We start from the raw sequence: 16,554 nt of genomic DNA, 5'->3' as shown, positions 1-16,554 counted from the left end.
AGGGCAATGGGCATTAACCACCTAACATAATAAGATTACTTATGGAGGGCATTAACCACTTAACATAATATGTATATTGTATACATATAGATTTAAAGTTTAAATATTTGTTCAAGGAACCATCTTAATATCTTATACTACTAGGTACTCTGCGGTGTGTACATTACGTAGATATCGCTTGTTGCATGTTGGTGTATAAATTCATGACAGGTAGCTGCAGGCATACAAATTTTAGAGCAATATTACTCTATGGTACCAAGGTGTAAAATAGAATGACATGACAAATGAAATAACATTTTTGTTCTGACCAGTATTCAATATTATTTTATATAGATAATTTACAGACTTGCGCTACAATTACTGTGTAACTTAATTTTTTTAATACAGAAAAAAACAATTTTTAACTGTATACAATTTTTTGGGGGGGAAATTTAAAAATAGCCAACTTGTAAATCAAATGTAAGATGGTAAAAAAGTTTATTTAAGTCAAATAGTTTATTTTTTATATAATATATCAATATTTGTTTGTAGTAAATGAAGTACCTTTCCGTTTTTCGCACTCAACCTATTACCACTGATTAATACACATTTAATTCGTTTCAATACAAGGACTTAGGACCGGTTGAATAAATTTAATGTCTTATAACTCAGACTATATAGGTCAACGTTTTCGGAAAAAATCAAAACAATTAGGCTTTATTTGTAAAACAACCATCAATTCATTGAAAATACTTAAAAAATTTACAATTTATTTTTTTACTTTCTTGATTTTTAGTATTCATGGTAATTGAAATGGAAAAAGTCTGAATTTTGAAAACTTCAAGTATTTGTGTTAAATAGGAAAATAATAAATATGTAACTCAGTAATGATGAGTAGGTGGGTAATTTATCTAGCTTTAATATAAAATAATATTAATGAGAGAGATTTGATATCATACCCACGCGGTATAGGTAACCACTTGAATCCATAAAAACGTCGGCGTGAACAGTCCCAAAATTTATATTTTTAAACTTTTCTCCTAAACTATGATAGCTACAAAGTTGGTTGAAAACTCATTAAAAAGGGATTACCAAGTAGTTGCCAAATGTGGAATTGAAATTTTTCACAGATAAAAAAAAAGAGTGATTTTTGATAGATATTCATTTAGCGAGGTAGATTTCCGAAACTGGAGAACGGATATTGTTGTAACAAGACCCTAAACAACGAAATCCGCTCTCTGGTTTTGGAGATCTATAATCTCACTAAATGAAAATGAATTTGATCTTTTGTGGGGCTGTTCACACCGACATTTTTCTGGATTCATATTGTTATACCGATTGGGTGTGATATCAGTAAATGAATATCTAAAAAGGTGGATAAGTGGATGTCGCTCTGCTGTACAGTAGGTTACAAGTGGGTCACTGTAATGGATGGTGTTAAATTTGAATTCAATGATATAATATCATTGTATAAAAAAAACGATTCTGAGCGAAAACGGTCAGTCAGCCTATGATATTACCAAGTATATTTGATGATATTATTGTGAATTAAGTAATTTATATATAACCTATTTACGTGGAGCCTTGTTTTAAATTTTCAATCCTTAGCCATAAAAGTTGAACATTTTATAAATTTTTAACTACAAAATAATTATTAAATTATAAATTTGATAAATTTTGTCAAAGTTTGAACTTTAAATGCTTATAATAAAAAATTGTGCCTATGTATTTTTAATATTTTTCAACTGCTATTAGAACGATATATCAGGAGCCTTATATTAAATGTTCACGCTTTTTACGCAACAAATAAAATTTTATTGATATTTATAGAAAAAAAAACTAAAAAAATTGAAAACTGACAATGTCCGTAAACAGCTCAAAATAAGTCATAATATTTTAAAAATTTTATTGTCTATAGAAAATGCTAATATAAACATTTAGTCAAAATTTCATGTCCCTGCGGTCATTTGTTTTTGAGTTACACCAAAAACCAAAATCGATTTTCTCAAAAACAGATTTTGCGTAAAAATTCCAGTTTTTCCTTAATTTTTCTTTTGTTTTTCACGTCGCTTTTGAAAACTACTAGGAAATTTTTACTTTTGACCCCCCAAAGTACCAACTAGATTCACTTTCCTATCAGAAAAGTTACTGTTGAATAAAATCCAATCACTTTTACTGCCCTAAAACGTGATGAAAGGCACAAAAATAAAAAAAAAACACACATCATGCACGATGGACATTTTTGAGGCGGACTGTCGGACCAGGACGCACGGTGGCCACCGAGCCGCCCACTCCCAATGGACACTTTTGAATATAAATGGGTATTGTGCACTTACATATAATTATAATAATTTATTGGGAACAAATCTAGCTTGGCACCCACGCTAATTTTTTTGTTCGGAAACCTATTACAATTACCTATTACCTATTACAATTTACAAGTAATTTACCTCTGCAGCTCACTGTTGTATATAATAGGTTTCGAATGTACCCACTACCGCTGTAATTAGGAAGCTACTTCAGATTTAGGAATCGACCTAAATCCGAAATATTTAAGAATAATTGTATTGGTCCCCGCAAAAAAACTACGTACCTACTACGAGTACAATAATTATTGGCTCCCGTCACAAAAGTTAAATACAAAATGTTTTTTAAACATAAAACATTCTTACATATTTTAATACCTATAATTCAATTAGAAAAAAATAAATATTAAAACGTTCTTCAATGTTTAATAGCAATACTTGGACGATAAAAATTATTTAAAATTCTTTTTATTTTAGTATTCGCCTCCACCACGGTTTAAAATAGTAGTACTATCTTAAATCGTGGCCTCCACACGTCTTTCCAGGTGATAAACATTATCACCACGTCTAAAAGATATCAGTGATTATCATTTATAGTTGTTAATTGTTATCAAAACGTGGTCGCATTATACTCGTATTCAAGATTCAAATTCAAAAATAATTTCTTTCAAACGGACCAACGAAGAGAGTTTATTTTTTTCAAAATTCAAAGTGAGGACGGTAAATCCTGATTCCCGACGGTTATATAATTTAATCGGAACACGTGCGTCCACTGAATTGATGCCAGGAGAAAGCGTTCGCTCGTTTACCACCAATTTTCGGAGCTTTGACGGATTCCGTCCCCTAGTGCCATCATGTCGACTACAACGTGGGCATGGACTACTCTGAAACGACTGCAGTCCACTGACTTGACAGCCGAAAAATTTTGGAGTGCAGCGACCGTGTGGAATGCCAAACCGCACCTGTTGATCAAGCACTTGATGGGCGCTGAACGGCTCGTGTCCGAATCGCTGGCTGGTGAATATGGTGACGTGTTGTCCTCGGTGGCAACTAAGGATCTACCACCCGCAGCCTGGGTAGGAGACCCTACGGAAACCTTTCGGTGTCTGGGCTTGAGTAGCGGTGAGGATATCCAAGCAGAAGTCTGGAAGCTATTCACCAAGAAGCCCGTTGACTGGAATGACTATTTTCGACTAAGTGTCTTTGGTAAGATTTCACCAATACTTGAAAAGTTTAAGCATAAGATATAATATTGTATCACGGTTTTATAGACAGGCTAAATAATACGGCCGTGTTCTACGACTGTACGCCAAAGAAGAACGGCGACAACATCAAATATGCCTATGGTATTCATTTTGTGGACGACTGGTTGGAGTTACGTGTCGGCATGCCTTCAAACCAATCTCTGGACGACAAGAAGACGCTGCACTGGATGACCGACATATTTTTTCCGAAATTTTTCAACTGGGCCATCAATGATAAAGGGTCTAAACCCACAATTTCATCTTTGTCACACGTTTGTGTCCAAATGTATTGTAATTTGTATAGTCGGTTGAAAGAAAAATATGCCAAATCGCTAATGAATGTAGGTTCAACTATTTTTGTTTGTGTTTTTCATTTCAAAATATTAAAACCTAATTACATTTTGTGTGTTTAGGTTTGGACAGAAGTAACAGACCCTAAGAAGTATATTCATAAAGATATTGCAACAGCCACATACCTTATGCTGTTATGGGGCGACACCAAACCAAGTTTTATTGATATGGGATGTGGTAACGGTTTACTTGTGCATGTGTTAAATAGTGAAGGATATAGCGGTGTCGGATTGGACGTTAGGTCTCGGAAAATGTGGGCTCAATATCCACAATCTACAGTTTTGAAGGTATTGTGGGTACTGCGTGGTGTTATATAGTTTTAAACTTTACCAATAACTAATAAATTTGGAATTTACTTAAATATAAATTATTATTTTTTTATTGTCATTTGCAGATAACTAGTGTTGATCCTTCGTCATCTGATTGTAAATTCCCACAAGCTGATTGGATCATAGGCAATCATTCAGATGAACTGTCGCCCTGGGTACCAGTAATTGCCTCGCGTAGCAATTACAACTGCAAATTTTTTCTCCTCCCATGTTGCCCTTTTGAATTCAATGGTTCCCGCTACCAACGCATGGATTCATCTCTTAGTCAATACCATGATTATCTAAAATACTTAGAAAAAACAAGTATTAATGTGTTCAAGTTCAACGTTAAAACTGACCGTCTACGAATACCTTCAACAAAACGAACATGCATCATAGGCTGGTCAAAAAATTATTTGCCACAGGAAGTGGATCAAGTTGTGCAAGACATCGAAAAGTTTGCGAATTCTAAATTCAATGAAAATGTTCAATTTGTGCCTAGGCCGTCTGAAGAAAGGGTCAGGAATTGCACCAAACTAGATAAAGACTTGTTACGCAGTGTCGTCGATACAGTAGCTGATGTATTGATAAAAAGTTCGGGTGGATGGAAGTGTCGCATCACTTTAGGTGAATTAGCAAAACAAATCGGTGAAGAGAGACTGAAAAAATTGAAGAAAGAATGTGGTGGTTTACAAACATTGTTAAGGAATCACAGGTATATTTTTGTGGTTGAGAAAGGCACTGTTGGATTCAGGAAACCAGTAAAAGACTGTGGCAAAGTTTGGAAGAAACATAAGTGTTGGTTTTATCATAACTATCCCGACAAGTGTCCGTTAAATGAAGACGAGTGCTGTAATATACATTAATAACAGCAATTAATTGTTATGTAATATTCATATTTTATTATTACAAGTTTTGTAAGTCATATGTTTGTACACAAAATTAATATATTTTTTTTCATGAATGTAGGAACTCTAACCTCGTTTAAACCTGACTATGTGATCCTCTCACATTGTCTTATTGACTTAAAAGGAATAACATTGATAATGGAAACATTCAACTCCCAAATCTCATAATTTAAAAACATAAATATAAGTATAACACACAACAAAATTAATTTAGCAATTACCAATACACTTATTTTAGATATGTGTTGATGCAGTGTATACCCGACATAATTCGAAAAAATAAATCTCATTTATAAATTCAAAATATGTAGGAAATCTGAGGGAATGATTATTGTTAAATTTTTACGGTATATACATTATTTTTCAAATATACATTTTAAGTTTAGTAAAACAACTAAATGGATACTGAAATGAAATAAATTATTTTTATATGTATTTTATGAAATAAATGTTTTAATATTGGTTTTGTTAACATCTGTGTAATAATACTCAACTGTCAAATTATATTGTCTGTATTTACTCAAAACAAAATTACTGATATTTCATTAAAATAATCATAGAAAGCAAAATATTGGATGGAAAATGATTCCGATAATTAATTAATTACTGATTGCCGATTATAAAATTTATGTTGATTAAATATGGTGTTCAAGCTTATAATGATAAAATGGTTAATGTATTGTCAATAACTTTACACAGTAATCAGTAAGTAATAATTTAAAAAAAACGTGGAAAATAAATTATGGTTATTTATTCAAAAATAAAAATTATTTGTGATTTAACCAAATGTATGATATAATATGCAACAAGCCATTATCCCGACCTAACCAACCTGGTACGGCTAAATTGTTCAACCAATTTTAGCACATTATTTGAAATAATTTTAAATTGTCATATATATATATATTTTTTTTGAGTTTATTAGTAATTACTAATTAGTATAACACGAATAGTATAATTTTTTCAAAAAAAAGTTCAACAACTTAAAACAAACAATTACTAGTTTTATGATTACATAAATAATGTACAGCCTGTGTACGTGATTCAAAATAAAAGTCAATTAATAATAATTAACCTATCAACTGGTATTGAATTAAATATAATATAAAATATTAAAGAAAAATAAATAGACAAATGTTCTTAACACACAATGGTGTGTGAATACAATATATAAAACTAGAACATGAGCATATTCCATTAAACTAATTTACTATAGTAATCAGATCAAATTATTGTCCTAAAATTTTTAAAAGTAACTTAGGGTGCCAAGTATATAATTATACTATATACAAAATAACTTACAAATAAAAAGAATACTTGTATAGTTATCATATCACCGTCACTACACAAAATGTATGAGTGTTGTCAAAAAAGAGTAACTAAATCACATAAATTAATTAAATAAAATGAAAAAAACTGATATCTATTAGTTTTAAACATTAAAATTATTAAAATTTTTAATATTAAAAACAATACTGTTGTCGTATAATGGACACAAAAAATGACATTCCAAATTAAATTTCATCGAAAATGTTTGGCGTAATTACAAGTAAATAATATAATATAATGTGAAACATACAATTTTTTGAAAAGCTTAAAGCTATAAATTATTGCTGGAAATAGATTGTTGAAGAAAATCGGTAACAAACCAAAATATACAATTGTATATTTTATTATATACATTCTTCATATTTGATCACTTGATTGTGTTTAATAATAGTACCTAACATAAAGAAATAAATTAACGAATACTTATGACTGTATCGCAATGCTAGAAACTGGTCGTGACAACTGAGTAATATCTCTGTACTGGGTAAACACGCAGATCTAACATAAAAATAAAATATAAATTATTACAATAAATTGGCATGTTTACAAGTTGAATAATAACCTTGTCTTTGAGTTGCTGGGCTAGTTGTAAAGCAACTGTGAAAAGGACGAGGACTTCATTCAACCACGGTACTGTACATTCAGCTTGATACGTGTCGTACTTCATTGCACCGTGAGAATTGGATAATTGGTAAACAGCAAATATTAGCTTATGACTCTGTATGTAAAAACTAATTGCTAAATCTTCTGGTAAGTTAGGCGTCAAACACTTCTGAAACAAACGTAACCATTGGCTTAGCAATTTCAATGCACGGTGGATTTTTTATACCAGTTGGGGCTACTTACCATGTTTCTACTTTTAATCAAATCATCAATTGTTCGTTTACGTGGAACTATCAGACTCGTACGACCTCTTTGCAAACATCCTAATAAATTTCTCAAAATGTGCAATACTTCTTCTGAGGAACTATACAAATTAATAAAATTGTAAATAGATAAAGCCAAATATTTAAAAAAAAATAAAATATAAAAGATAAAATTTAAGTACTTGAAAATAGTTTCCTTGTCTATTTTCTCAATTTGTAAAATAGCTTGTCTTAGATGATTGCCTGCATCTTGAACTTGATGCAATTTCCATGGGCAGTCGTGACGAATGTTGGTCCGGTACATTACTTGCTGCTGATGTCTCTGTACTTTAAATTGTATGTCCTGTAATAAGTTGTATATAATTAAAATAGACTTATGCACTTATGTGAAAAAATGCAGAAACTTTTATTTTCAATCATATTATAACTACTGCAGTACAACAGTTGGCCACATTATTACCGACTTATTTATTGTTATTAGATGAGATTCAAACAATAATGCTCAAATAAGAAAAAATTTTGATGTGGGTATAGAGAAAACATAAATATATTTTGAACTTTGATATAATATACTTAAGGTTTATAAACTATCAGTCAGACGTGTTCATGTGTAACATACATACTATAAAAATTTTGAAATAATTATCATATAAAAGTTTTAGGTACCTACTATAATAAAAAGGTAGTTCAGAGTTCTAATGCAATTTTAAGAATTAGGTATATAGTACTAAATCTAAAGTAGTGCTATGTTGGAAAAAATAAATTTATGATTTTGCTATCATTGCAATAATACACAATACTGCATTATGATTTGTCGAATAACATGACCTTGACAAGCTATATTATTAGCAAAACTATAGACACTAAACCTATGATCAGCACACAGTGGCAGTTAAGATACAGTAGATAATAATGACAGACAATCATAGCTAGGAGAATGGCTCAGACTGGTAGAAGAACATTTACCGCCTGCAGTATGGTGTCACCAGATATGGATACGATGCTCTTTAACTGGTCTGGTGATGTGGACAGGACAAATTTTTCTTGTTTGACCTGGACGTCACTGTCCCAGGACGGAAAACGTCGCACGCATTCCTATAACGAACCGAGTTTATGAACAATTACATGGTGAATGTGGAGGTCGACCCATTACTTACGTTGAGTATGATGTTCAGCTGGTGCAATATCGAGTGCACCTCTTCATTCAGCACCCACTCAAATTCTTTTTGCTAGAATAAAGAAAACGATGTTAAAACAAAATTTCTCCCAAGTATAAAATTTGTTTCTTTTAAGATTAATCTCGTTGCGTCAAGTCGAGTAGTAGACAAACACTTACCAGACACTGGTGTTCCAGTTTGTCACCTTCTGCCATTATCGTTTACGTCGAGCGGTGTTCTGTGTGCCAGTCTAAACCCGATGGTTCCTGCCGACACCGATCAGCTGCCACTGTTGTCCGCGGACGTCAGTTGTCGACGCATGCAGTCCATTACAATAATATCGATCGAGGTCGGTTCAGTACTCGGTTGCCGATATCCGGTAACGCGCGAGTATAGATTACCGACGTAGGTTCATACCACCCCTGTCGGGGGTCGTCGACTTTTGGCGAGGAATCGCGACGTCGAAACAATTGTGAATGTGATAATATTGTGGCGGACGGAAGAGAAAACACTTTTTTACGACGCCGTGACTCGCGAAACGCGAAAATCCTGATGATTGATCGGTCTCGGTCGACAGTCGATAATATGGATTACGGTCGACTGTCAATTAATGCGGAGCGAGTGATAAGGGACGAGATTAGCGCCGCGCGAAACAGCTGCTGCAGACCACCCGTGATAAGTGATAAGGATAACCGCGCCCGTATACTTACCTACATTTCGCATTTCGCATTTCGCACGAATCACGAACTCCGTGCCCCGTGGACTGTGCGTAGTCAGTCATGTTGAGTCAGTCAGTCAGTGGCACCGGGCATGGATGTAGAGATTAAAAAGGAGGGGAGAGGGTTGGATGAAAACATTTTCGATTATCAATCACTTCTAAATTGAGTGTCAATAAGCAATATAATATACCTAATATGTTTTATGTATACTCTGCTCCTCTAAAGGCTCTAACCTCTTTACTTAAGTTAATAAACTGAATATTAAGGTAATATATGAAATATTTTAAGTACCAAAGGCCTGGGGGAGGCTTCAGCCCCCATATTCCCTCCTTCTATCCATGCCTGAGTGGCACGAATTAAATGGGAAAGTATTAGAAGGACGTCACAACCGCGTATATTATTATTGTTTCTGTTTTACACAAGGGCAACATAACAAATTTGCGTTCAGCAGTTCCAATTTTGTGTTGTTAGATTTAATATTAGAGTGAAATGACTATTATCAAACTTAAAAATAATAAAATAATCTGTGTTCTCTCGTTGGTTTTTACAATGTTTTAATTTTCAAAGGATTTATGAGAATTTTTAAATTTTAGTGTATTATACAATATACTTACACAACTTGTTATGAAAACTTGCTTAAAAATTAAAATATCGAAAAACTAATGAGAGAACACAAATAATGTTCTCACAGTACCTAATTGGTTAATGTATTTACTCTAATATATGTATATATTATGTATATAATACAGTATTACAGTGGCGGATTCAGAAGGGGGGATTTGCCCCCCGACATTCAACTTAGTTGCCCTATGTTTTACACCGTGGTGTTTGGCCAATTTTGTACTTTTGGCCCCCAAAACTAAGCACTGGATCCGTCACTGATATAATAAAATATGTATTTAATTATGTACCGTGTAATTTTATTATTATTTATTTTGTACCATTAAAAAAAAAATAATAATAATATGACTATAGTGATTAGTGAAATTAGTAAAGTAACCCACTATAGGTAGTCGCCTAAACTTCCATAATATTATCTAACAACATTATATTTTAAGTGTTAGACACTAATATAAAATATTGTTACTTCACGAAAATAGGTCAAATACACCTAATACAAATGTATTAATAATTTAATATTAATTATTGAATAATATAATTCAATAATAAAATTACATTTAATATTATGGTATTACCACGCATTTACATTACCGAATGTCGCTCGTTTTCATCGGTAGATGGCGCTGCAATTTACGGTTTTAATTAGATTTTTATTAAGGATGATGTGGTACCACGATTTAAGATAATATCTTAAATCGTGCGTGATACCCACATGACGTGTGCAAGCGTGACCGTCTTACGAGTGCGTAACATAGCAGATCTTACGCTTAGCAGATCACGTTTAGCTCCGTTGGTTTAAAAATTAGAGTTAATTCACCTCTTATAATATTTTAAAGGTATGGTTATTATTTAGGGAACCTCATAGGCTTTGTATTATATTTTAATTTTAAGCGAGTTTAAGTGAGTATTTTAAAATTGCAAATTGCTTGTATATCTTAAAATACTGGTAACTCGCTTTAAAATTAAAATATAATAAAAAGCCTAAGTGATTGCCTAGATAATAAATTACCTTTACATTTTATAAGAGGTCAATTCACTCTAATTTTTTTTAAAAAAAAACAGAGCTAAACGTGATCTGCTGAGCGTAAAATTTGGTATGTTACGCACTTGTAAGACGGAGACAACCCATGCGGGTACCACGTTCTCTGAAAATGTATTTTAGATTCTGAGCGGAGCGATGAATGTATTGATTTAACAATGATGTGTGTTTTTTTTTTAAACAATTTTTGTGTCTGTCATCGCCTTTTAGGACAGTAAAATTGTTTAGATTTTATTTTCTTCAACAGTACATCTTTTCTAATAGGAAAGTGAATCTTGTTGGTGCTTTGGATGGTCTAACCATGCTACCTACCGTAACAACCGTTAAAACAATAGTAAAATCAACCTACCGTATCAACCTTACCCCTACCACAGTTCATAACCCCAACAACAGCTAATGGCCATAGTCGCCGGGCTTAAGTTCAATAAAAAAAAAAAAAATTAAAAAAACATGCACAATTTTTGTTTATTAGCATTTAAAGTTCAAATTTTGACAAAATGTAATAATTATTTTATTGTTAAAATGTATAAAATGTTCAACTTTTATAGCTAAGGTTTGAACATTTAAAACAAGGTTTCACGTAAATTGATTATATATAAATTACTTTAGTCACAATAATATCATCAAATATACTTAGTAATATCATATGCTATCTGACCGTCTTCGCTCTGAATCTGTTTTTCTTATACAATGTATATTGCCGGTTCAATGTTTGAGAAATAGCAGATATATATATATATTGAGATTTTAAAACTATCCCTAGACGTAATTTACGTATGAATAAAAACGTCATATACTTAGGAAGCAATTCACATGTAAACAAAACATACCCGGGACTCGAGTCACAATTTACAAAAAACAACTTTAAAATGGGACGCAATTTACAGCGATCCGGATTCACCCAAAGCCGCAATAGGAAGAATTTATCAATTCTGCCGAAACTTCATGTATTTAAAATGTAGGTATATATCGACTTTGCCACATATTGGTTACACCTTCCATAGGCTTACAAAAATTCAGCATCCCTAGAGTATAGATGGAAATAGAATTAAACAATTTAAAATGCCCAATTTATATTGTTTTCATTAATTCATTATACTTACATAAAAATAGTTTATTTGAATTTCATGTTAGGGTTTTATTTAAAATCATATTATTTAGCTAGGTCACCCATTAAAAAAAAAATAAAAATATATTTGTTCAGTTTTATTTGTTGTCCGAGCACTCAAGATAGTTTAGACTTTTTAGAGGGACCAACAAATAAAAAATATTGTGACAGACAAATATACAGTTTAAAATATTTGTGTGTACAACTTGATATAATAGTAGATAAAGTACTATTACAATATTTTGTCAAATTCGAATATCTTTCTTTTCAAAATAATTAATATTTATCTAATAATTAGGTATGCAATCATCAATTAGGAATTAGGATAATATATGAATTTTTATCATGTTCAAGACGTGTCGTGTATTTTTCTTTAACTAAATGGTAGGCAAACAACGGGGTGTAAAATATTTGAATATTGTCAAAAAAAAAAACTGGGTTAGGCAAGTTATAAACATGACCCAATAATCAATGCATTTTAGTACAAACTATATCATAATTCATAATATTATAATATTATATAATAACTGTTCAGTTTCTGTGTATTATACTTGTGAGACCTGAGCATGAGTGTAAGACCCGCGGCGGTCCGACGGGAGGGGAAATATAATACAATTGATTGGCGAAAACAAAAGGCTTATGAAATGATTTTGATGAATCGGTCTCGCAGAGGTTTACGCCGATATACACCGTGGTGTACGCTCGTATGGCGTAGGTAGGTACATCATTATGATGATGATGTATTGTAATATATTACGTGCACCTAACCTATAACCGTTATGCTGCAGCGGGTCGCTCTAGGTACCTATTTAGAAATATATCATATTATGCGAGCGCGTGTGTTTGATCTGAAATTTCGTCAATCATATTATATTCACTCTGATTTGTTTTTCGCTGTTTTGTTTTTGTATCCAATAATCTTATTATATTACTATAATATATTAATATGGTATGTACATGATTACTGTATAATATATATTTGTACTTTATTGCATTTACATAACGATACCATACATTTACTTCAGCGGAACAACAAGAACGTATTCAAACGAACATTACACTTTTCGAAATTCGAACGACACAATAGCTATATATATACCACATACAGGGTTCTATATATAGTGTCTACGCATAATTTGCTTGTATTATGTTTTTTAAATCGTTCTGCACTACGCATAATATATACCACGTGTCCGCGAAAACTGGATACACTCCAATGCTCCATAACTCAGTTATTTTCATTACTCAGTACCCTATACATATTTAAAAATTCTGTCAACGGTAGTTTGACTATCCGACAGTCTAGTTTCATATCCCGCAAACAGGATTCAAAAATATGTATAGGGTACTGCGTAATATGGGCGATTTAACTACAAAGAGTAACCTATTTTCGCGGACACACGGAATTATACATTATACATTTATACGATATAATATTATATCTACACGGCGAAGAGCGGAATCGATGTCTGGTGTTTGCAATAATTACGTGTATCCGATTTTTGTTCTCGGGTCCCTAAAAACACAGTTATAGACTAAAGCTATATAGGTACTAAAATCATAGGGTGCCAACAATTTTCATGTGCTTCGAAAAAAAATAGAAGTAAGTACAATATTTGCGTTATACAGCGCACATTATAGTACCTATTATAGGTACGCCTAGTACTTTATATAACCGTTAAAGTCGTTTCAAAAGTTTGCTATCACAAATCAGCCAACTAATCGTAAAATCGTCGGTAATAGAAAAAATAAATACAGTTCTTACTTTTTAAGTTTCTTACTCAGAATTATCAAAAATTGGAATTTTTAACTCTGTAAAAATCTCTTTTTGTATCATCAAGTTTTGAAATTTTAACACAACTCAAAAATTAAATTTCTTTATTCAATAATTCCATAAAATAATAAACAAAAATGGTAGTTTTGAAATGTTTATAAGAATCTTGCTGTTTCCTATACCGTTCTATATGCGTTCCACCTAAAACACAAGTAGTGGTACTCCAACTTCCAAGATATCTCGAATATTTCTAAGATATAGTTATATGGTAATCCAGTGTCGTCTCGATTCAGTGGATCTTGTTTCAATCACGCTTTGACATATTGAAGGCCTTTCGTATGGAAAATAATCGCATTGTAAATATAGTCACCACCGCTTTCAACTTAGAAAAACCGTTTATTTTAGGTAGGTATAATAAGAGTAAGCATCGATAAAATATACGCTTATGAACTTTGTTTTCCATTGTAATATAATATGATTATACGTATCCATTTTTTTTATACTTTTAATTTTGGTTGTATTGTCAATTTTGGCCATGTAAACAGCTCGAGTCTTGAGAAAAAAATCGCTCAATAGAGAAACTTTAGTCTGTGAAATGTTATACTGTAATAACTAAAGACACTATTTTATTGCGTATACGAGCTTAAATAAAAATGGTTAATATATATTCATAAGCGTGCTCAGACATTATCGTATGCATGGTTGAGAGTAGTCGTATACTCGAGCGGACTGGTTATTTTTGGTTTAGGGTGCCTAATCTTCGACCAAAATATGAAATGGCAACTCCACATAAACAGTACGACTATGCGCCTAAGGACAATTATGTACAAAATATATTGTTCGAGGAAAATAATCCCACCAGATACTTGTCTCTCTACCGAACTATTTTTCAGTATGGTATAATTGCCTCGGGTAGTACATATGAAAATGCTATTAAGCCTTTAACTATACAGCAAAACAAAATAGTTCGTAGGACGTAGGTGTCTTGATAAAAACACGTTAGAAGGATCAACTAAATTAAATTATAAGTGCTTGGGCGTTCTACCTATCAATTTACTTTACAAAAAATTTGCGATCATGTTTATTGTTAAAAAGACTCCTATAAATAATAATGTATATTCAAAACGTAATAGAACATATGACATCTCAAATAATTACACTAAACAAAATATTAGACAAAGATTCGTTGACTAATTAGGACCAACTTTTTTCAACGCAAGTCAAATCCCAAATCTAATCATAAAATAATTATCTACAATTGGCTTCTACAAGAAATATAATTTAAATTTTATTTTTTTATTTTTTCCCTAGTTTTTAAGGAATTTCTAAATATTATGTATGTACTATGTATAGAGTAAGTTAATAAATTCATTCTCTTTGTACTTCCTCTTTTTATAATGTTAAATTAAATTTCGATTAATCAATTTGCTGCGGTAATTAAATTGTATATAATTTAAGTTTTTAACATGTAACTCTCAACTACCAACACAAGCTCTGCTTAAAGGTAGTAGTATAATAATGTTTTATGTTTGGTTTAATAATAAAAAAAAAAAAAATAATATCAACATTTTCTTAATTTTTCTTAATTTTTCAAATGATTTGCAGTTTTTTTAAATTGTATATCATAACCAAAACACCCACTGAACTTTTTTCATTTGTACACCCAAAATGCGTAGTAGTTATTATAAAGTAAGAATTCTATAAAATTGAAATCGTCTATATTTAAATATACATTTATAGGAAATATTATTTAAAAACTTTAATTTTTAACGTGTTCAAATGAGTTGCAGGTAAAAATATTATAAAAGTGTGCAAACGAGTTGCACGGAATATTTATAAACTATTCGTTTATTGATGAAAGATGGTAAACGTCCGTTTTGAACTATGGTTGTATTTTGGGATAACAAAGGTCAGGGGTCTGTAATAATAAAAATAAAATAACAACAATAATAATAATAACATATTATAATATATGTATACCTAAACTATACAATATGATATTATAAAACCTGTATACCTATATTAATTATTAGTTAATAATTATTAGATATACACAAGTGTCCTGGGTATAAGTATAATGTGTATAATATATTATATTATACTCGTATAAATTTGTGCTGTACAGTAAGTGAATTTATTAGTTTGACTCTCAGGGTTCATACACGCGCATTTCGAATGTAACTTTTTTATGCGTAATAATGAATTTACGGGAGGAAAAAATTGAGACAATTTATATGGGATGTAATACGTACATTATACCTACGTGTATACTGCTCCGAGGCAATTGCAGTATAATGTGGTTGCTTTAGTGTTTATATGTGTGCAATATAGTCTTTGCCATCATGTAGTATAGTATTGCCGGGTTTATCTATATATTTGTAGTATAACATGTGGCGGGTTTGGGAGATTTACACACTCTCCATTGTAGTCATCAATCTTCATACTAATAATAATATAAAATATGAAATAGATTATAGAACCATACGACAACGTATTTTGTAGAAATTTGAATCATATAGTAGGTAGGAACATATTTTTTGTATAAATACAACTGGGGTGTCTTAACATTCAAAACACACCCTGGTTAGTGGTTACGCCCGCGCCACAGCGTCTTACGGTATATACCTTATAATAGAATTATAATTTTATTGATGAGTCCTTAAATTGATATTTTAATGAAAAATGGATTCCCCTATAGAAGACTTCTCATCCCCTAAAATCTCTATTTTGACGTGTCACACTGTCACATGCGATGTTTTATATATTTTCAGACGACGAGCGTTATGTCACGTGACACCGGCATTTGAAAATCTAAACCATCGCGTGTGTCAGCATGTGACACATC

At 31.6% G+C, this 16,554-nt stretch overlaps 2 protein-coding genes across 3 annotated transcripts; one reads left to right on the top strand and one right to left on the bottom strand.

Annotated features, from left to right (window-relative positions):
• Window positions 1–2,982: 2,982 nt before the first annotated feature.
• Window positions 2,983–5,156, top strand: LOC132950765 (probable tRNA (uracil-O(2)-)-methyltransferase). The gene is made up of 4 exons (XM_061022319.1): window positions 2,983–3,491; window positions 3,557–3,870; window positions 3,943–4,167; window positions 4,275–5,156. The coding sequence occupies exons 1-4, from the start codon at window positions 3,140–3,142 to the stop codon at window positions 5,052–5,054; spliced, it is 1,671 nt and encodes a 556-aa protein (XP_060878302.1). The 5' UTR covers window positions 2,983–3,139; the 3' UTR covers window positions 5,055–5,156.
• A 675-nt stretch (window positions 5,157–5,831) lies between these two features.
• Window positions 5,832–9,067, bottom strand: LOC132950766 (protein rogdi). Of its 2 annotated transcripts, none has more exons than XM_061022321.1 (7): window positions 8,628–9,067; window positions 8,449–8,520; window positions 8,258–8,386; window positions 7,474–7,634; window positions 7,272–7,392; window positions 6,988–7,194; window positions 5,832–6,923 (listed from the first exon to the last, which is right to left on the bottom strand). In XM_061022321.1, the coding sequence occupies exons 1-7, from the start codon at window positions 8,661–8,663 to the stop codon at window positions 6,849–6,851; spliced, it is 801 nt and encodes a 266-aa protein (XP_060878304.1). In that variant the 5' UTR covers window positions 8,664–9,067; the 3' UTR covers window positions 5,832–6,848. The 2 variants fall into 2 exon arrangements, with proteins under 2 accessions (XP_060878304.1, XP_060878303.1); XM_061022320.1 differs by having other exon boundaries at window positions 6,988–7,197; window positions 8,628–9,066.
• Between the last annotated feature and the right edge of the window lie 7,487 nt (window positions 9,068–16,554).

The sequence above is a fragment of the Metopolophium dirhodum genome, chromosome 8 (genome assembly GCF_019925205.1).
Source record: "Metopolophium dirhodum isolate CAU chromosome 8, ASM1992520v1, whole genome shotgun sequence".
Classification (NCBI taxonomy): domain Eukaryota; kingdom Metazoa; phylum Arthropoda; class Insecta; order Hemiptera; family Aphididae; genus Metopolophium; species Metopolophium dirhodum.
This window is presented reverse-complemented; position numbering and strand designations above follow the sequence as displayed.